Below are 22,597 nucleotides of genomic sequence, written 5' to 3'. Positions count from 1 at the left end.
AATACATTTCTCGTCACATCTTTAAGAGATTTGTTGATCTAAGTCTCTTTTAAAACAGTTTTTCTTGCTTTGAAAAAGGGAGAACAAACAGAAGATTTTTGTTAAGACAGTCAAATAAGAGAATACAGAGCAGCAGGATTACTAAATTTCCAGTTCTGTCATCGCCCCTCACTCCTCCTGACCTTGTAGTCATGGACGATTCGCTCAGACACGGCCTTGTCAAGCATCTTTTTATACCACTCCTGCAGTCGCTTGGGCTTCGGTATCTTCTGGTCAGGAGGATGGCAATGGAAGATATAGTCATCTCCCTCGCTCGGGGGACATGCCCAAATATGCCCTGTTGTATATCTATCAACACAAATAGACGGAATATTCAAGAGAAAAATTTATCATCCATTCCAGAAAGAATGCTACAAGATGGAGTCAGTACAGAAACCAATGATTTTTTTTTTTTTTTACAAGATAATACAAAAGTGTACAATTTAGCATCAGACCAAAATTCTTAGGCCAGAACCAGGCATAATCCTGGATCTAAAAATCCCAAAAAAAGACCCCCAAAAAGCTGCATTTGAAGACCCAAAAACTACAATGCAAAGGAATATGGGTCCATTCCAACAAGAGAGCTAAACGAGATGCAAAATGTTAAGAGTAATAACTTGCAAGGTGAAGTGGTGAATATTCTTAAGCACACATACATATACTTGAAGGTAAGGAACCAGTCTGATACATATATCTCCCGACCTTAGTCTGTTTTTGGTTCTGAAACCCAGGTTTCAGAGATCAACTGCCGTTTTAAGATTCTGGCCTTAAGTAACAATCAACCTTCCAATCAAACTGTACCCAACAGCTTAACTGAACTAAATAAAACCAATCTGGGACAAGTACAACTAGGGTCAAAATATCCCTTACTGTCAGACTGGCAGCACTGAGAAAAGGGGCCAAAAAGTCACATATCTGTACGTTTTAACTTAGGTCTTACCACAACAACACAGTGATTAGTTTAAAACCTAGTTAAAGCTAATTGCTTTTAAAAAATAGCATTTATCAGGGTGCCTGGGTGGCTGAGTTGGTTAAGTGTCTGACTTTGGCTGAGATCAGGATCTTGCGGCTTTTGAGTTCTACCCCGCATCAGGCTTTGTGCTGTAAGTGCGAAGCCTGCATCGGATCCTCTGTCTCCCTCTCTTTTTGCCCCTTCGCTGTTCACGCACTCTCAAAAATAAATGATCAAAAAAAAAAAAAAAAAACAAAAAAACCCCAAAAAAACCCAAAAAAGTAAAAATAGTATTGATCAATATTCTTACCCTAATTTCTTGACGTATTCTAAATATCCAATTAGAATTTCATGATACACTGCGGTCCTCAAGCATTTAGGACGGAAGAAATGAACACTGTCGAGGTATGATATGTAAACTCTCCTATACGAAGTGGGGAGAAAGAAACCAAGTCAAGAAACCAACTCCTTATGTGACTTGTGACATTATATTTTCTCTCTTCTGTTTTGTTTTGTTTTTTTTTTACCTCATTTGTAATGCACATCACGTAGTCACAGATAAATGCCTAGACTGTGAACACTTCAGGGGAGTTTCATGAGCCTATGGCTCTATTCTAATCTCAGTGCCCAGTAGAGCCTGAAGCAGAGTATATGAATCAGTATTTATGGATCCAAATGTATTCTGGCAGTGTTCTTATTCTGGCCTTTATACTATTTTGGAAACAAGAAATTCAAAACCATATCCTAACTTTTTTTGTGTGACATTCTTTCATATACCTCTCAGGCAAGGTACTTGTTAACACAATCTAGATTTAAGCCCACTGCTTCCCACTTCTGATTTGAGGCTGTTGTTCATATCCCCTTCCTGATATACTAAGGCCACAGAAGAGTGTTACTGAGCAGTGAGAATCCACATTTCCATTTCCAAACCAAGTACATCAGTTTCTTGCCCATGATGCTTTTTGCCTATTAAACTTCAAACTCCCATTTAAATTGGAAGGCAGATGTTTAATTCCTACCTCTGGTTGGGCGGAGGGCAGTCAGAGCCATACTCTTGAACGTGCATGCCAAAGAAACATAAGTCAACACCGTCTATCTCTTCAAAGGCAAAGAGGGCTTTGGTTCGGTATGGAAAGGATTCTGCCATCTCTCCACTATCTACAAACCTACACAATTCAGATTAGAGGGAAAAACCACAACACCTCATTCAGATCAGAATCATCAGCAGTGACTGTATAAGCATTTGCAGAACCATAGGAGAAGAAAAGGGAAAATTACTAGATACCTTGCTTTCATGCCTGGTTTGACTTCCACAGTTTTGTCAGAAGCATGAACTACCCGAACAGTGACCTCTCCTGACTCAGGGTGATTTTGTCGCCTAAGAAAGTCATTCACACGATTCTCCAGAAAGGTGCCAAGCCTGGTAGATGGCAACCCTAGGAATGGAGAAGTGAAAAGTTCAATTGTAACCACAGTGCAAATTTATTTCTATCAAGTCTTAGACTTCAATATCAAATATCCTTTCTGTTTTGGTATAAATAGGATAAACTTTTATTGAAAGCTAGCAATGTGGGGGTTCCTGGGTGGCCTGGTCGGTTAAGTGTCCGACTTTGGCTCAGGTCATGATCTCATGGTTCATGACTTCGAGCCCCGTGTCAGGCTCAGTGCTGACAGCTCAGAGCCTGGAGCCTGCTTCAGATTCTGTGTCTCCCCTGCTCTCTCAAAAATAAACGTTAAAAAAATTAAAACAAAAAAACAAAAAACAATGTGGTCAATACTTGAAAACAATTTTTAAAAAAAGATGGACTATTCCACAAATTTGTGTACCAACCTTGCACAGGAGCAATGCAAATCTTTAGGTCATTCCAATTTTAATATAGATTTTAGTATAGGTGAGGCAGGCATGGTAGCCAATACTTAAAAAAAAAAAATTTTTTTTTAAATGTTTATTTTTGAGAGAGAGAGCGAGTGAGCGAGAGCGCACGCATGAGTGGGGGAGGAGTAGAGAGAGAGGGAGACACACAATCCACAACAGGCTCCAGGTTCTGAGCTGTCAGCACAGAGCCCGACACGGGGCTGGAACTCACAAACTGCGAGATCATGACCTGAGCCGAAGCCGGACGCTCAATGGATTGAGCCACCCAGGCGCCCTGGTAGCCAATACTTTTTAAATGTTCTCCCCTAACCTTTTATTTGGGAAAATTTCCAATCTCAGATGTTAAAACAAAGAACATCCATGTGCACTTTCCCTTGACTGTAGTAATATTTAAAAATAACAACGGCTGGGTATTAGGAAAAACCTTGCAGGAGTAAAAGCAACCTGTAGGTCAGCAAAAATTTGCAAAGGCATCTACAAAATTAAATACTATCGCGAGATAATACCAACTGTATGATACAATCTTTGACTACCACTCCCCCAAATCCCCAATCAAGATTATAAAAGAAGCCCCAACTAATGGTATGGATAAAACTGAGGTAATGACTCATGGGATGGCAACTCTGGACAAATATTTCCACATGTGGCCCCTGTTAAGAAATGCCCCAAAATGAAGAAATGTAGGAAAAAGAAAAACATGTATCCAGCGCACCTGGGTAGCTCAGTCAGTTGCACCTGGGTAGCTCAGTCAGTTGAACATCCGAATCTTGATTTTGGCTAAGGTCACGATCTCACGTTTTGTGGGATTGAGCCCTGTGTCAGATTCTCTCTCTCCCTTTCTGTCTGCCCCCCTACCCCCAGAGGTCTCCCTCCCTCCAAGAAACATTAACAAACAAACAAACAAGAAAACCACATATCCTCCACATGTACAATTTTTTCCCTTAAGTCTAATAAATTTCTCTAATGTTTATTTAAACATTTAAATAACGTTTATTGGGGGGCCTGGGTGGCTCAGTCAGTTAAGCAGCCGACTTCAGCTCAGGTATGATCTCTTGGTCCGTGAGTTCGAGCCCCACATCGGGCTCTGTAGTGACAGCTCAGAGCCTGGAGCCTGTTGCCGATTCTGTGTCTCCCTCTCTCTGACCCTCCCCTGTTCATGCTCTGTCTCTCCCTGTCTCAAAAATAAATAAAACGTTAAAAAATTTTTTTTAAGTAATGTTTATTATTATCATGTGCACTATCAGCACAGAGTCTGATGCAGGGCTTGAATTCACAAACCATGAGATCATGACCTGATCCGAAGTCAGAAGCTTAACTGACTGAGCCATCCAGGAGCCCCAGGTCTAATGAATTTTACACCACAAAGTACATTTACTATTTACCTTTAGGTAGATTATAGAAAAAATTTTGGGTTTTGGTTCTGACTTTGCTTAATTAAATATTTTAAATAAGGTTGAAGGAAGAAAATTCATTTTGGATGGTTTATTCTTTCTTTCCTTCCTTCCTATGTATCTATGTATCCATGTTCTTTCTATCTACCTACCTACCTACCTACCTACCTACCTACCTACCTACCTACCTACCTACCTTTAAGTTATCTCTATACCCAACAAGGGGCTTGAACTCATGACCAGAGATCAAGAGTCACATGCTCTTCCAACTGAACCAGCCAGGTGCCCCTTGGATGGTTATTTTTAACTATGCTTCAGTGAAGTATTGCCAAGATTTACTTGTAAGAATGAAACTTACTTTTAGCAGAAAATTTATTCTCTTTCCTGGTTCGTGCAGATTTCTTTAAACAGCCATCGCAGACAAATCTAAAACGTAAACCAAAACTTTGCTTACACAGCTTAGAGAAACACTTAAAGTAACATATGCCACAAAATTTACCATATATATGTACCAAGTTAAATCCAAAAGACAACCTGAGAAAAATATTTCTAAATATTTAACGAGTTAATCTAATTAATATATAAAGAGCATTATGAAGAAATCACTAAAAGAAAAAAAAAAGTATAAAAAACCGTAATTGAAAAACACGCAAAAAACCATGAGGAAATGTTAAGCATATAAACATATAAGCATATAAACTGGTTGACATGTGACAAGATGATGGATTACAGATGAAAACAAGAATTTGTTTGGCCAATCACATTGGCAAAAATCCAAATGCCTACTGGCAGGAATGTAAATAAGTACACTTTGAGAGGAGTACCAGTAGATTTATTTATATGTATCTATATATCTCTATCTACGTATCTATGCAGGGCTTGAACTCATAACCCTGAGATCAAGAGTCAGACATTTAACAGACTGAGCCACCCAGGAGCCCCAGTACCAACAGATTTAGAAGGTACACTCTTTGTCTGAATTATTTAAGGATGTGTGCGTAAGTAGAATTTCTTACAAAAACTTGAGAACATACAAGCGTTCATTAACCAGGTGACTGACCTTAAATCGCAAGAAGCACTGCAAGTCTCTCAACTAATCCTACCTACTCTGTAATTAAGGAGAACAGGAAAAAGGCATATCTAAAGACAAGCCATATACACATCAAATGACTGTGATTTTCCCTGTGTGTTACTTTCGAGAAATGTGTAGATTAGCTGCCTCTTTTCTGTGACCTCCAAACCAGCATCAACAAAGCGTAGAGCAGTGCAGACATCCCATCTTTAAGTTTTTATTATTCATTTAAGTAATCTCTATCCCCAATATAGGGCTCGAACTTGTGACCCTGAGATCAAGAGTCACATGCTCTTCTGACTGAGCCAGCCAGGCACCCCTAGATCCCATCTGAATGAGTCACTTCATGCGTAGACAATCCCACCCTTGGAACAGAGCTGGGATCAACTCCCATTCCTAGAGAGTAAAAGACCCAGAGTAGCAGACAAGTGTCAGAATGGACAAAAATCCACTCATTGCTGACAAAGTCTTTGATAATATGAAGCTTGAGTAAATACATGGAGAATATTCAGAAACAGAACATGGGGCTAAAGAATAGCTTGTTTATTAAAGTCTGTACCTAGTCATTTTTATGAAACTCTGTCTTCACTGGACGATAGCCATGAAACTTACTGTCCAACCCCCAAAACATCAAATCCTAACCAGCATCCCCATTTAGCGTATCATTTACAGCATGACATTTCCTCAGAGGTAACAACAGAGCTGCCCCATCGACACCCTCCAGATCTTCTAATTTTTCTACTGTTGCCAGTATAAGTAGCGTTCAAAACCTGGCAACTTTAATTGCTTCTAACACACCGCTTTGCTAGTTTTCAGGTGCTAGAGATTTCTTATCTCTACTGATTTTTCAAAAACATTTATTTTTGATATAAATTCTTTACAAGAGAACTTTAAAAACCAACAGAGTAAGATATCTGTATTTGGATTAAAGCAATGCATGCAAATTAAAAGACCTATATTTTTGGATTCTAGCTTACTAAATGTTTTCAAAGTGAATTTTAATTATCTCTTCCCATTCCCACTGCAAAACCAAAAACTTGCTAAAATGCACAATGAAAAGTAACTCTAGAAAAAATACTGCCATCTCACCCAGATGGCCAAATGATTTCATGATGAAGGACACAGATCTGATGCATCTTTCTTCCACACTCTGTACATTCAACAAACCTGAAAATGAAAAGCCAAAAAGTCAAGATGAAATCCAAAACTTTAATCGAATCAAAATTTCCCAACATTTCCCTTGATTTCTGAACAATTCAAAAGATAGCCAAACATCACATTCAAAGAAATGAATTAATAGCTATTTTTTTAAAAACGTTTTTAGTTTTTAAAAGCTCTTTAATATTAACAGGCAGAACAAATTCAAAAGCAATTAAGTTAAGCTACCGAATGGGAAAATTTTTTTAATTGTTTAGATTTTATTTTTAAGTAATCTCTACACCTAACATGGGGCTCAAACTCACAACCCTGAGATCAAGAGTTGCACGCTCTACCGACTGAGCCAGCCCGGTGCCCCTGAATGTGACCATTTGAAATGGACTGTGGGTAGACAGTAATAAGTGAAAGCTCACTGCTGCTTTTTTAAACTTCCAAAGAAGTCCGACACCATCCTACCCATTTTAGGCGTGCCCAGAGTGCTGGCACAGTTCAGTGCTCTGAATGGCCTGGCTACAAAGTAGGGGAGCATGAAGACGTTTGAAAATGCACCAGGAAACAGGGACAGAACACAGGACACCGAGCAGAGGTGTGTTGTGGCTTCACATGGGCCCATAAAGCACCAAACTATCAGTTGGATTTAGTGAAATCTAAATGAATATGGACTATAAAGCAAACTTCCACCTTTCTACCATCGACGCTGCACGTATGTTATGTACAGGTATCCTCAGGATATAGAACCATCTCACTGCCTCTGCAAACCAAGAGAACGAAGGAAGAAGGAACACCAAAGTGTACTGATTATTTAAGGGAAATTACTTACAGTTCAGGATCCAGTGTGTCATTTTTTCTCTTGGAAAATTGTTCTTTATTTATTGTACTAAGGAGAAAAGAGGGACACAATGAGCAAAAGTGATATGGAGAGAGGAGCAGTCTGACCACTATTCTAACCAAAGGAACAAATCTTGTAAACGAATTATACTTCTAAGAAAATACTGAGAATATCATTAAACAGGTACGTTCTTGGCTCCCACAAAACGTACAATAACATAAAGGAATGCCTTTGTTTTTAGAAAGGAATTTATAGTAAATCTATTTCCCCTTATAGGAAATGGAGAACCCAAGAACTCAACAACTGGAAACATGAGTCTGTTCTTTTCTTTCTGGAGAATTTTAACATATATTAAATATTATAACTTATTTATATATATGTAATTTTATATTTATGTGTATGCATATATGTACTCATATATTTTGAGAACAAGCGAGGAGGGGAGGGGCAGAAAGAGAGGGGGAGAGGGAGGGAGAGAGAGAGAGAGAGAGAGAGATGGAGGGAGGGAGGGAGAGGAAGAGGGAGAGGGAGAGGGGGACAGAGAGAGAGTGAAAATCCTAAGCAGGCTCCGCACCATCAGCGCAGAGCCTGGCACGGGGCTTGAACTCATGAACTGGGATATCATGACCTGAGCCAAAATCAAGAGTTGGATGCTTAACTGACTGAGCCACCCAGGCACCCCTCTTCTTTTCCTTCTTAAATCTTGTCTACTACTCTTAACATCAGGTGTTTATACCTTTTTTTTTTCTTTTTTAAAGATTTTATTTTTAAGTAATCTCTACAGCCAATGTGGGCTTGAATTCACAACACTGAGATCAAGAGTCACATAACTCCACTGACTGAGCCAGCCAGGTGCCCCTAGTATTTGTATCATTTAATAGTTGAATGTTCCTAGACTGAGCTATGAAAGATGGTGTATATGGAAGAAGCTAAACCACTAAAATTAATACTCTAGTCAAACAACTTTTTATATAAATAAAAAAAAGCCTCAATATTAATACCTGTTTCAGGTTATTTACAGTTACCCAGAAAGGGTAATTTTAAAGGGTAAAAATTCTTCATTTTATAGTATTTAAGACTTTCACATGGCCTCCTATCCTGAAATCTAGCATACCATACAACTCCTAGCCTCACAAATACAGACGCTAACAGTCTTATTCCTTCTCCACCTAGAATAAACTTCAGGAGGCCCAACTGTGACTACTGCGACTCCCCTTCACAAAAATGAGGACATCTCCACCTTCAAACCGTTTCCTACTGGTTACGGTTCTAGACATTATTCTCTAAATGACCGAAGGCACTGCAACTCAAAGTGTGTTCTAAAGACCAGCAGCGCAGAAAGACCCAGAAGCTTGTCAACAATGCAGCCTCTCAGGCCCACTACAGACCTGCAGAATCGGATGGGGGTTTCTATAGTCTTCAGTGTAAGAGATGCACTGTCCTAAGGTTTAGGACATGTGGGAAGTCACTCAACTGTACCGGTAAGGCTGCCTTCCTTTCCACATCAGGGAAACCTAGTTAAGAGCTGTCAGCCTAATTCAATTCACCCAAAGGTCAGAAAATTTCCTTAAGGCTAGACTCTACCACATCATATTTCAGTAGTAACTGAAGGAAAAGTGCAACGTTAAGACTTAATTTGGAAAAGCGAACCAGTTTTTCCTCAGAAGCCCTATATTAACTAGTAATATAACAATTCCTCACTTTTTGGAATGTTCTGAACCGCTTCTGCTTATTATAGGTTAAACCAGGAAAGAAGGAACCCAAGAATATTAAAAGCACACTAACTACATCTTAGCAATCAGAAGAACTATTAACTAATTTAGCCTACGTCTGAAATTTGTCCTGGAATTTAGCAAGAGCTTGTGAGACTGCAAACACCCAACCAGTCTCTCTCTTCTAGGTCACTCTAATAAATGGCTACGTGATGAAGGCTGTAAGGTAGTTATTTGTTCAATTCCCGCAAACTTAAAACCGTTAATAATAAAGTTCTCTTGCACCACAGTCTTCCAGTTTTTAGGCAAAAAGCTCATTGTTTCCTTATAAAGAGAGATCGAAATGACCATCCAGTGTTGATATATTTCCTAGATTAGGGTTGACAGAACTTTCTGCTGTGACGGAAATGTTCTCTATCTGTGCTGACCAACGTGGCAGCCACTAACCACAAATGTCTGTTTAGCACTTGCAGCGTGAGTATAATGTTTTATTTCCTTTTCATTAATTTGTATTTAAATAGCAAACTGGCTAACGGCTACTACACGGGCCGTGTAACTCAAGACCACTTGAAAAAGCTTTAGCATCAGCACTTGACAACACACCAAGACAGCACTTTCTAAAATAATGCAGTTACTTACGTTTGAGGCTGGGAAGGGTCATCCCCCAAAGAAACGCTCTCCCCTTGGATTTCATTGAAACACTTCTCACAGAAATGATACCTGTCGGCAAGAAGGCCATACTGGGGTGAACTGTTCCGTTCACACAACACAGCCCAAGCCAAGCAACGAAGCCACCAATCACAGCAGGCCAAGGAGGGGGACGGGAGCAGAGAGCAGGTCATCAACGGCGACAAGGACATTCAATGATGCAGATTTATGGGCCCCACAGTTTGGGTTTTTTTGTTTTTGTTTTTTTGTTTTTGTTTTTTTTTTTTTTTTTGCAATCAAAGCCAAGTGCAGACAACGACAAGCATGAGGGAGAAAAAAAAAAACACAAAACAAACGAAGAAATGAGGGATTGCAGGACAACAAAAAACATAAAAGCAAGACAAGACAACACAAAGCAGAAAGCCAAGGCAAAGCACAGATTAGCATTAAATATCTCAAATGGGATCACAAGCAGCAAATGATTACAGCAAATAAAACAAAAAAGTATCACTTACACAGACCTACATTCTTTCATTTTAGTAATTAATGCTATTTGATGCAAATAATCAAAAAGGGGAAGGATAAACATACTGGAGAGAGAAGAATTGCTAATCTATTACTGAAACACAGCAATCACACACTTCTCCCCATTTCCAATAACAGCAAAATAAATAACAAAAAATTCACTACGAATACAAGACCAGGAAGCAATTACCTAAAAACAACCCTGGGTTGAAAAAAACCCACAAAATTTCTTTTTGCTTCCCAAGGAAGGCATATAAATTTAAAAAATTCTCTATTTTTCAATGAAAAATCTGCACAAGTGCTTAAATATGGATCGTAGCCATCAACTGACATAGTTTAAAAGGCAAGAAAGAAAGGCAGTGGTGTGTGCAGGCACATGATGACATGTTCTGGATACAAAGATTACAAACACTGTAGATTCATGTTAAAAAATCCAAACTGGTATAAATGTCAAGACTGCAGCATGAGAAGAACTTCATGCCAGTTGTTAACTTGTTTTTTTAAAATGCAAGTGCTTTTAACAACTTGAGGGTTTTCCCCAGGTATTAAGACTGAAAAACTGTGGATTCTAATGATTACAACAAACCATTAGGAGAGCGCACCTTTTTGTCATCAAAACAAAAAGTTCAAGCGACTTTTTCAAAGCTGGAAATGCATCTGTAGCACACAAGTTCAGCAAAAACCACCACCATGAGCTTGGTTTTATTAAAAGATATTAACTGCCCAGCCTTGTTATTACCGTTTCAGAGCCCCAAAACATTCTGTGCATGTTATACTGTAGGCTAATTAATGAATCTAGGAGACAGATCTTAGTTAAAATAGATTACTGAATGCCATCTCTGGGATTACAGCCATTGTTTGGGCAGGAGAAGATAAAGCAGGGGCACCTAATTTATTACAACTCTACCATCCACTGTCATATGCAAGTCTTTTTTTAAGTAAGTCTGGTGCAGACCTATTTTTGGAGGTACTCCTTTTTATATGGTTAACCCGGGCAAAGCAGAAACTCTGAAATCCTGTTTTCAAATGCTCTGAGAAGAACAATTTATGGAGAGGCTGCACACAAAAATGAAACATATCCCAAATGATACAGCTGGCTAACAAACTTTTGGTTAAAAGTTTGTGGATAGTTTTTGGGAAAGGCGAGAGCAGCAGTTTCATGGACAAGAAAACAACTAATTCGTTCACAAATTTTCTCAGTTTGCCTCAGGCTGTGGTAAGCTGTGAGCAGAAATGGGAAAGAGAAGCGGGGGCCACGATGTAATCCCATCTATGCCACCAACTCTTTGAGCTGCTTAACCTCCCAAGGCTTTGAGTTCCTGCCTTATAAAAAATAAGGGGCCAGATAACTGACAGAAGGCTACTTCCTGCTAGAAAACTACACTAATCCTGCAAAAAAGGCAGAATGCTAGGACCAGAACTTGTGCTGTACAGCTGTTTTCAAGCAAGGTACACATGACCATGAATGTATGTGTGCTGGTCCATCCGCATGCAGTCCCTGGACACACGGATACACGGACCATGGTCCACACATAGTTGAGCTTACCTGTTCTGGTAACTGTAGTAAGTGGCATCACGAGGGATTGTGCATAACTGTTTGCCATAGCAACACAGTGTCTGTGGAGAGAACTCCAACTGCAACAGAAACCATTTGTTAAATAGTACACACACCTGCAAGACAAGCTAGAATATTTACACTGGCAAATCAGAAACAAAAGTCAGTGAATTCTTAGTTCTCATTTATGCAGTTAACAAGCTATTTCAGTTTCCAAGGCAATACACAGAACCACAACCATTCTAGTTGACTATACTGTAGCAGTCCCACTGATCCACAGGCAGAGACCATTAGTAGATGCCTAAGATTGTGGACCGCACCAAACCCTATACATACTGTGGTTTTCCCTATACGTACGTAACTATGACAGAGTTAACTTACAAATGAGGCACGGTAAGAGATTAATAACTAGTAATAAAATAGAACAATTACAATAGCACACTGTAATAAAAGTTACGTGATTGTGGGCTCTCTCAATATCTTACTGCACTGTACCCACCCTTCTTGTGATGACAGAAGATATAATGCCTAGGTGATGAGATGAAGGGACATGAACGATGGAGGCACTGTGATGTAGCATAAACGATATTGACCTTTTGACAATACGTCAGAAGATGAATCTCTGCTTCTGGACCATGGTTGACTGAGATGGCAGGAAGTGAAACCACAGGTAAGGAGAGACTACGGTACAGTATTATGTCACCACTCTGAGGTAGGCTTAGCAGTCACATCCTTCAGCCACTTAGCAAAAAAAACTCAATGGGACAAGAGGAGCTACATGTGAACTGGTGTGCAAGAAAACAACAGTACGTGCCAGGCACTGTGCACCCATAGATAAGTAAGATCCAAAGCCCTATTATGAGTTTACAATCTGATGATTCAGGATTCTATTAGTCAAGTTTTCAATAATTCTTACCATGCAAAAATTTCTTACCTTTCTGCCACAACAATATCCAAGGCTTTGCATTACTGGGTCAATTTCTTGTTCAAAGACCTCAGACAGCTTGGAGCAGTATTTGTACACCCGTGATGTTTTCCGATTATACAACCAGGCATTGTTGAACATAAGCCAAATGTCATCCACATACTGCCAGGGCTCCTGATACTGTCCAGTGTCTAACTTCCTCTTGATGGTGGAAAGATCCATGGGGCTTTTCACAATATCAAAGTAATCCTAGAAGGGTAAGTGACACCAAGCAACATTACCACAAAGTCTCAGTATATTTAAGGTAGCTGGTGTTTCTTCCTATAATCATTAATTTTCCAGAAAAGTTAAGTCGCTGTCCTGACTATATGTCCAAGGAATTAAGTTGATACCTATCACTTCTTTAAGTTATTAGGCTACAGAGATATGAAGCAACTCAGAGGGCAGAAATAACAAGAGTCACTACATAAACTTTTCAGACAGCAGGCTGATGATCTACTAAAACAACTCCAGATACTTTACCACAGTGTATGTGTGATCCATTGAAACACCCAGAAGTAAAACAGCCTTAACATTTTAGTAGTAAAAGGGGCCTACTCTTGAGAAAACTAAGCCCAGTGAACTTCAGTGATCTAAGGCCTCAAAAATATAGGGAAAAAGAAGTTCCTAATGAATTTTGCCCCTGTAAGCACTCCACTGCCTTATCCAATACCACTGACAAGCCTCAAATGAAGTGTGCCAGCGGTCTGGTGTGCAAAGGCAATTTTAAAAACAGAGGAAGTTAATTTGGGTCCATCTTTTCTACCAGAGCTACTGCTACTCAGGTGATAAAAATAAATAAGCCTACGACCCAGTAATCACGATCCTAGGTATATACCCCAAAGAAACAAAAACATATACCACACAAAAATTTTATACATGAATGTTCATTCACAGCAGCACGATCCTCAATAGCCCAAAAGTGTAAACAACTAAAATGTCCATCAACTAATGAATGGGTAACAAAAATGTGGCAGAGCCGTACAATGGAGTATTGCTGAGCCATAAAAAGGAATCAAGTACTGGTTCGTGCTACGTTATGAATGAACCCTGAAAGAAGTCAGTCACAAAGAAACACATACTATATAATTCCATTTAATGAAACATCCAGAATAAACAAATCCATAGAGACAGAAGCAGACTAGTGGTTGGATGGGGGAGGAAATGGGCATGAGGGCTCATGGACACAGGGATTCTTTTTTGGGGTGATGAAAATGATCCCAAATTGACAGTGGTGATGGCTGCACAATTCTGTCAATACACAAAAATCAATGAATTGTACAGTTTGAGTGTCTTGAATAATATGTGAATTATAGCTGAATAAAGCTGTTAACAAATTAAAAAAAAAAAAAAAATCAAAACTACCACCACAGGGGCACCTGGGTAGCTCAGTTGGTTAAGCGTCTGAGTCTTGATCAGGTCACGATCTCAGTCAGGGGATCAAGCATGGCACAGCACTGGGGTCCATGCTGGGCACGGAGCCTGCTTAAGATTCTCTCCCCCACTTTCCCTCTGCTCCTCCTCAACTCACCTGCATGAACACTAAAAAAAAAAAAAAAAAAAAAAGAAAAGAAAAAAGAAAAAAAAATACCACCACATACTTACAGGGATTCCTAGAAGTTGAGGGTCCACAGGTTGACGAAAGGGAAGGGATTCTGGATCCTGTCGGTAAAGTGCCTCCAATGTTGGCATCAGTGCCTGTCGTAACTCTTCTGGTTTAAAAACTTAAGAGCACAATTGAAATTAGTTATCAATTAAGTAAAAGAAAAAGAAAATGCTCAAGCTGAAGCTATTAAAACAAATCTCAAGAGCCACAAAACACAAAACTGCTTATACCGTCTCCATGGAAATACCACTTACAGCACACTTCCTATTTCTAATTTTTGGTCCACATCAGGTAGCGCCTTTAAATGGTGTCAGGTAGACACCGTGTCTAGTCAGCTTTAAATACCCTGAACAGCTCAGCTACTTCTTCGATCAGAAATTCAGTTAAAATAGCCTTGACCAAGTAGAAACAGCATCCTAAGCATTCCAGAAATTTATGAAGACACTGGTCAAAAAAAATTCCAAAATATACTAGTGATGGCGGGGGAGAGGGGCGTGTGCTGTCAAAGAAGAACAGAAAGAGGTCCTCACTCATGAGAAGAGTATATAACAAGTCAGAAGACCTGATACTGTCTCACCACTAAAGGAATCAGAACCCCTGGTGGGAAGAGTCCCTCATTAAACTGCTTGATGTTTTAGAGCTTAGGAGGAATACATATATTTACTATCTTAATAACAAATGGTAGGTTCAAGTCTAAACAAAGAGAGAACTAAATTATTATTGCCCAAACAACAGACTCAACTGATCAAATTTCATTCCAGTGTACTTGGGTATGTTTCTAAAGTCAGGAAAGATTTGCTGGTGTGTCCCAAATGGAATTAATTTAAGCTATTATTTAAGAAGCTACTCATTAAGGGTCCAGGTTTGAGCTTTAAAACACTCTGAGCAGAGGCTTTGTTATTTCTTCTGTTTACAAAATAATTTTATCTTCAAGATAGCTTATTTGTTAGTACTTTAGATATTTTTCACTTCATAGTGGGGCAGCCATGAAAAAAATTAAACAGATGGGAGAGGATTCTTTGTTTCTCATATCTGGTTGTGCTCAAAAGAACAAAGTTGAACAAACTTGTGAAATTAGCTGTTTTAAAGACAGATTCCTAACAGTGAGATTGGGTTTCTTGCAGCCTACCTTAAAATACACCTTGATCATATAAACCTTATTTAAATCCAAGTAAATTTTTAACCCTAACATTTTAAGCTGCATTGTATTAATGGAACACCTTTATATACAGCATCTTTAGGAGCCGGCAGATTCCTCCCTTGAAAGAAGCCCTACCTGTGCCATAGAGGGTGTCACTAGAGCCCTAAGAAGTCCTAGTCCCAAAGTTGGTAAATCAATTTCTGTGGGAATTAAACAGATTTTAACACTCTGTACTAAGCTGAGCTGCTTGCTCGGTTTGACTCATTAATATTTAGGAGCTGGCTGGGAGCAGACTGAAATTGGTCTGCCTGGGTTCACTTAACCAGCTGAGTGAGCTGGGGCAAGCTACTTAACCTTGCCCAGCCTCAGGTTTTCAGTAACTGCCCAGAGTTGTTGTAAAGTTAGTAGATGGGAGAGTACAGGTGTGTGGCATGGTACCTGGTGCATACAGTAGGCTGACAATACGTAGTACTATTTATTATCGCTGCTACTGTTTCTTGCATTTTAGTCAAGGGTACGTAACAATTTCTTCCTCTGAAGAAAAGACAATTTTGAGAGGTTGTTAAGCACCCAACCCTGGAGAAATGAAGGGTGTGACTGACCCAGTGACTGCAGGAAGCAAATATACCTACCACAGGAAAGACAAAGTCTTCTCCAACACCAGTAACAACACAGAGACCAGGCCAAAAGGGCTCCAAGCTTAATGAAATCACATCAAAGTCAATTTCTGGGACCAAGAACCCGACCCCATCTATTCAAAGTTTGTGTTTTTTTCCCTGCCTCCAGGAACAGAGAGCCTAAGAGACCTACTCTTCTTCTTTGACTGTCCCGGGGCTGGAGATGACTGGGTAGCCGAAGTACTCGGCTGGTCTTCCTCTTCTTTTGTTTCAGTTTTTAACTCCGTGCCTCTCTCCTCTGTTTCTGTAGGTTCCATTTTACAGTCTTCTGCTTTAGTCTGAAAGACAAGGTGAAATTTTTATTATTCCAAAGACTTGTCACCAGGAAGCAGTAAGATCACCGTCCTATTTACTCTTTCTCATGTGGAAGTCATGAAATGAGACCTAATTACCAGAATACTTTCCTGTAACGGGTTTAGTGGGGCTCCTAGACAGAGGTCCTACCCAAGTAGCAGCAGCCACTGCCCGACCCTCACCTCTGGGATGTCCTCCGGCTGAGTATCTGCTGGTTCTGGCTGATCCACTTCCATCTTGGCCTCCATTTTCACTTCCTGTGAAGGCTGCTTCTCAGGAATGGTCTGAGAAGTCACTTCTGTGCTGCTAGTAGATGGAGGGTTTGATACCTGCCCTTCAATGCTTACAGCTGGCTGGGAAAGCTGGACAGAAAAGAGGGGGAAAAAGCACAAAAGTTTGCCATGTATACAACCAGAATTCAAGCTGCGCATCAGGATGGTATGATTAACCACCTATTTTGAGGCTAGTATCATTCTATTCGTTTATGGTGCTTTCGTGTACTCGGCCTATTTCACTCCCTTGAAGTAAACTGTGCTTAAGAACAAGAGACTGAGGACTTGCAAAGGCCGACTGGCTGCTGTACCTAAGAGAGCCCGCACTGGCTGTCATTCTGTGGCAGTGTGGGAGGGATGGGGTCGTAGAGCTGCCTGCCTCCGAAGACTCACGTTTACAGAGAAGCAGAAAGAAAAGAAGGATGACTGGCTATTTTGTTTTGTTTTGAACTTATCAGCGGGAAAAGCTGCAAATGTACAGAAGAAGTAGAATAAAATGAACTCCCACACTCACCACGTTTTAACGGGATAACTGGTAATTTCTTTATCCTAAGTCTTCCAATAAGAAACCTCATACCGAGTAGTTAGTATTTTCAGGAGCTACCTGAATCAAAAGCTCCCTTTGTGCACTCTGCCGTTCCTCACTTATCAGAGGCTGGGATGAACCAGTTGCTTACTTATGGTGTTTTATGAAGTAGCTGTGACTCATGGGACTTCTTGGCTTACTAACAGGACAGAAACTAAAATATTAAGTATCAGTTAACAAGTAGAAAGTTCTATGCCCTGACACAGAGAATTGGTAACGATGTAGCTATTAGATGTGAACTTGCATTTCTGCTACATACATAATGAGCCTCTCACAAGAAAGTTACAGACTGTTTCAGACCCATACTTTTCTCATTTTAGGTCATGATTTTCTAACCTTGGCTCGGACCACAGACATTCATAGATCCATGGTTTTGTTCGTTTGCTCTCAAATATTACAGGTCAGACTGTCTGAAAAAAGATTCTTTAAAATATATAAAATTTTGGGGCGCCTGGGTGGCGCAGTCGGTTAAGCGTCCGACTTCAGCCAGGTCACGATCTCGAAGTCCATGAGTTCAAGCCCCGCGTCAGGCTCTGGGCTGATGGCTCGGAACCTGGAGCCTGTTTCTGATTCTGTGTCTCCCTCTCTCTCTGCCCCTCCCCCGTTCATGCTCTGTCTCTCTCTGTCCCAAAAATAAATAAAAAACGTTGAAAAAAAAAATAAAAAAATAAAATAAAATTTACGTGATGTGCTAAACATACTATGGATTCTTTCTGCTTGCCACCCCACTTACATGCCTGTAAGCCTTGGAGTATAAGACAAAACACACCATGGTCAACATCGGACCTAAACAAAACCTTTGAGCTCCCTCCATGCTAGGTACTACAATGGCAAGAACAGGAAGGAAAAGAAAGTCCCTAACTACAGAGAGATTCTGGTCTAACTGGGGAGACGGCACAATACAGAATACAAACGGCACATAAATAATCTAACACTAGGGTACAGCTAGAAGGATTCTGCCAAAACACGTCTCTGCTTACTGGAGTCGCAGGCTGCGGAGGCAGCAGCGGTGCCGTTGGGGTGGGAACAGATGCTGCTGTACTCTGCTGTGAGAGAGGCTGCTGCTGCGGCTGGTCGGCGGAAGGGGCAGCAGGAAGTGAAGGTTGAACTTGGGGAGGGAGTTGCGTTGGTGGCGGTGTAGGTGTCTGCCTTGGAGGTGGATGGAGAGCTTGGGTCTGTGGCCCAGGCGGCATGGCTGGAGGTGTAGGAACCGGGGCTGGAATTGCTGTTGCTGGTGGCTGCTGAGCCCCTATGCTTGGGGGAGTGTGGTGAGGCGTGGGGGTGCGACTAGGTACTGGAGAGGGTGAATTCTGATGCAGAGCTGATTGAGGGAGAGGGGGACAGTGAATGTGGCTCCCCTGAGACCCTGGAGGCATTATAGGAGAATTCACAGGGCAGGAAGAACTGGACATCTGTGCCTGTTAAATGAGAAACAGAACAACATGACGACTCAGAACACAATGCAAGAAGTAATTACATAGGCAGCCTATATGCAATATGCTTCCACTTCAAAATATGTCAAAAATCTTGTTACTAGGGGCATGTCTTCAGATAATCCAACCAATGTAGTATTTAATTAAGTAGGCTTCAAAAAAACCCACCAGAATGGCCACAGCCACTGTAGAGGCACGGGACAGTTGAGTCCACAGTATTTTCTGCCTGGCTCTGCTCTCTTCAGTCACAGTTCTTTTGCATTAAAGTTCTAAGATTTCATTTTAAAAAGTGTATGCTACTTTAACAAATGGTTACAAGTATCGACTTAATCTACTTTGTAACAATTAGTAGCATTGCTATGTCATAGTAATCTCATGTTCAGAATTCATTTTAAAAAGTGTTCGCTACTTTAACAACTGGTTACAACTATCAATTTAATCTATTTTGTTTGTAACAATTAGTAGCATTGCTATGTCATGGTAAACTCATGTTCAGAATACCATATGTCCATAATTGTTCTTATTAAAAACTTAAAAAAAAACCATCTATTTTGACCCATTATTTGTTGCCAGATCAAGAGAAGTTTCAAGGATCACAAAAACAAGTAAAAAAAACCCATCCCTGGGACATACTTGAGACACCGGTGCCTGACCGCCAGACGGAGCCAAAGGCATATTCGTTACATTCATTCCCTGTGTTGAGAACTGAGTCTGGGGAAGGAACTGGCTCTGGCTGGAAGGCTGCTGCATGCGAGGCCCATAGCCCATTGGCTGCAGAGGGGGAAAAGAATAAACACAGAGCACCAAATTGCTTCATTGTGGTTATTCTACTACAGCCAGAATCCCCAACTACTCTGGTTCTGCTGAGGGGAAGGTGGGGTAGGAAAGGAAGAAAGTGTGCAACAGTGGACTCTCATGCAAAGGTAGTGGAGAACACCCTCAAAGCTGACCAAGGCCTACTCTAAAGCAATTACAGGAGGTTATACACAAACCGATTCTCCCAATACACAAATGCACCTGACAAGGTACAGAAGTAACTGCTTTTGCATATTGTTTGTTAAGTGATCATGAACTACAACTTCATGAGGTCTTTGCTCATGTCATGATATTGTAACATCACAAATTATAAGACTCCATGATCGGTACAATTAAAATCTTACAAAAGCTGTGGCTGAACTTGGTAGCATTCATGGTCCACAAATGCTTGAGGACTGTTACATCTCTTTCTTTTTATTTTTGGTGAAAACATGTTTATAGTAGCTTTATTCATAATAGTCAACAACTGGAAATATTCGAAATGTCCATCAATAGCAAAGAATAAACAAACTGTGGCACACTCACAAAATGGAATACTACTCAGCAATAAAAAATGGGATTACTGGGTGGCCTGGATGGCTCAGTTGGTTAAGCATCCAACATCGGCTCAGGTCATGATCTCACGATTTGTGGGCTCAAGCCCCACGTCGGGCTCTGTGTTGACCGCTCAGAACCTGGGGCCTGCTTTGGATTTTGTGTCTCCCTCTCTCTCTCTCTGCCCCTCTCCCACTCACACATTTTCTCTCAAAAATAAATGTTAAAAAAAATTTTTTTTAATGAATTATTGATATAAACAACAGTGTAGGTGAACATCAAAACCATCATGTTGTGCCAAAAAGGTCAGACACAATACAGTACATCTGAATGATCCCATTTATATGAAGTTAAGAAACAAGTAAAGCTAATCCAGGTTACAGAAATCATGGTATCCATTGTCTAAAGGGGATAGGAATTAAGTAGGAGGAGGCATGAGGGTACTCTCCAGTGGAAATGTGCTTTATCTTGAGGACTGTTACATTTCATGTCTAAAATCCCCCCCCCCCCCCAAATACAGGCCTTTAATAGAGAAATTATGAAATACCAAAGGCCAAAAACTTTACCAAACATTAAAAAAAAAAAAAAAAAAGTAACAATCCTCAAGTATTTGTGGACCATGAATGCTACCAAGTTCAGCCACAGCTTCTGTATACAGCACTGGCACAACAATAAGATATTTATCTTATAACGATAGCAGTATGGCACCAAGACATGCTAGACAACTCCAAAATGGCTCAAAGATTAGAGGCGCTAGCTAATTCTCAAAGGGCTAGGATTGGGGTTAACATGGAAAGGTGGGCTGCATAAGGAGCAGTGAGATGCTCAGAGTCCCTCTTCTCCAGTGTCTAGAACCAAGCAATTGTTCCTCCATCGTTCTTGCAAAAGACAGTTTCCTACCTGGGTAGGCTGTATGTTTGATGAGCATTATAAAAGAGAGAGGACTATCAAAGTGTGCAGACTACTAAACAATGAGACTCCGGGGAAAGGTGACTGGATGCTCTTATGAGTTTTCTAGTACTAGGACTATGAATAGTACTTGGAAACAAAATTTTTTTAAGTGTTTATTTTACACAGATTATAATCAAGAGAGTTAACTATACTGGATCCTATAATACATACACTTTAGAAACTTGGTTTTTCATTTAAGGCTGTAAACAGCTTTTATGCCAACATGTAAGTTCTGAAATTATTGCTTGTAGAGCATTACAATTTATGAATGTACATAATTTAACCATTGTGAATCCCCTACTGCACATTCAGGATGCCACTTCCCCCCCCCCCCCCAAAACAGAGTATACAAGATGCTTAACATGAATTTTCTCCAAATGATATCCTTTTGGTATCTTAGTGATGATTTCTTTAGGATACATTTCTAAAAACAATTTATAGGTAAAAGAGATAGATAAAAATCAGGGATTTTAGTATTTACTGCCTAATTATGGTATATGGTTTAGTTTTTTCCTACTCCACTTTAAAAAAATAACTACCCTCAACTCCAAAACACATATATAATCATTTATTAAGTGTATAATAAAGGCCAAATACAATAGAATTAAAGATAAAAATCTGGATTAAAGTTACTCACTTATAATTAGCTATTTAAGCAACTATAAGCATTGTTTCCAAAGTACAAACAGATAAAAAGGATTTTTAAATGTTAAAGGCCAAGATAATTACCCAAAGATGTCAAACTTACTGGGTTGAGAGTTCCAGGCTGAGCTAACTGTCCATGGTGCTGAAGAGGAGAGGTTTGCCGGGGTCCAATTGGGGGCTGGGGCATACTCATCTGGCCAAATTGATTCATACCTGTGAGTAAGTACAAAATATTAGATCTGAATGCCTTCATGGAATTGGAGAACTAAAGACAGAATTCTGATTCTGTGACATTTTATCAGGACAAATAAAGGAACCAGTTTTCAACTGTGAATGAATTGGTTCCATTTATAGCCACACTGTTACTTAACATAAGGTCTCTGAATAAAATTTTCCAATTTAGAATAAAATCCATCTTGACCGGTTGTTTTTATTTATTTTTAATAATTTTTTTTAAGTTTGGGCATTTACTATTGACACAGAGAGCACAAAAGATAGGCAGAGGCAGAGAGAGGGAGACATAGAATCTGAAGCAGGCTCCAGGCTCCAAGCTGTCAGCACACAATCCGACAGAGAGCTCAAACCCACAGACCATTAGGTCATGACCTGAGCCAAAGTCAGACACCTAACCGACTGAGCCACCTAGGTGCCTGGACCAGTTTTTTTTTTTTTTTTTTTTTTTTAAAGAAAAACAAAATTTTTGTTTAGCATTTATTTATTATTGAGAGTTAGAGAGAGACAGTGCATGAGCATGGGAGGGGCAGAGAGAGAGGGAGACACAGAATCTGAAGCAGGCTCCAGGCTGTCAGCACAAGCTTGATGCGGGGCTCAAACTCACAAACCGTGAGATCATGACCTGAGCTGAAGTTGGACGCTTAACCCACTAAGCCACCCAGGTGCCCTTGGACTGGTTGTTTTTAA

At 40.1% G+C, this 22,597-nt stretch overlaps 1 protein-coding gene, 1 long non-coding RNA gene and 1 pseudogene across 8 annotated transcripts in view; 1 reads left to right on the top strand and 2 right to left on the bottom strand.

Moving 5' to 3' along the window:
- Nucleotides 1-17,224, top strand: part of LOC105260771 — an 80,611-nt gene extending 63,387 nt beyond the window's left edge. For 4 of the 5 annotated variants that reach the window (XR_006601144.1, XR_006601146.1, XR_006601147.1 and 1 more), the window contains 2 exons: nt 8,491-8,798; nt 9,056-9,246. This is a non-coding gene — a long non-coding RNA (uncharacterized LOC105260771). Of the gene's footprint in view, nt 1-8,490; nt 8,799-9,055; nt 9,256-12,273 lie in introns of those variants that run through there. The other variant, XR_006601145.1, reaches the window with a different exon arrangement.
- EP300 (E1A binding protein p300) overlaps nt 1-22,597 on the bottom strand; it is an 80,873-nt gene that overhangs the window by 7,985 nt on the left and 50,291 nt on the right. Inside the window, exons 12-27 of one of the 3 annotated variants that reach the window (XM_045062431.1) lie at nt 21,780-21,889; nt 19,364-19,501; nt 18,278-18,715; nt 16,622-16,801; nt 16,279-16,423; nt 14,327-14,445; nt 12,692-12,931; nt 11,749-11,837; nt 9,669-9,779; nt 7,309-7,365; nt 6,420-6,497; nt 4,617-4,684; nt 2,277-2,427; nt 2,011-2,157; nt 1,302-1,415; nt 183-348 (exon numbers count right to left, since the gene is read on the bottom strand). In XM_045062431.1, the coding sequence (XP_044918366.1) occupies nt 183-348; nt 1,302-1,415; nt 2,011-2,157; nt 2,277-2,427; nt 4,617-4,684; nt 6,420-6,497; nt 7,309-7,365; nt 9,669-9,779; nt 11,749-11,837; nt 12,692-12,931; nt 14,327-14,445; nt 16,279-16,423; nt 16,622-16,801; nt 18,278-18,715; nt 19,364-19,501; nt 21,780-21,889 (2,351 nt within the window). The remainder of the gene's footprint in view (nt 1-182; nt 349-1,301; nt 1,416-2,010; nt 2,158-2,276; nt 2,428-4,616; nt 4,685-6,419; nt 6,498-7,308; nt 7,366-9,668; nt 9,780-11,748; nt 11,838-12,691; nt 12,932-14,326; nt 14,446-16,278; nt 16,424-16,621; nt 16,802-18,277; nt 18,716-19,363; nt 19,502-21,779; nt 21,890-22,597) is intronic. The other 2 variants (XM_003989288.6, XM_045062432.1) reach the window with 2 other exon arrangements.
- LOC111561559 lies at nt 2,787-2,881 on the bottom strand (annotated as a pseudogene).

The sequence above is a fragment of the Felis catus genome, chromosome B4 (assembly GCF_018350175.1).
Source record: "Felis catus isolate Fca126 chromosome B4, F.catus_Fca126_mat1.0, whole genome shotgun sequence".
Classification (NCBI taxonomy): Eukaryota; Metazoa; Chordata; class Mammalia; order Carnivora; family Felidae; genus Felis; species Felis catus.
This window is presented reverse-complemented; position numbering and strand designations above follow the sequence as displayed.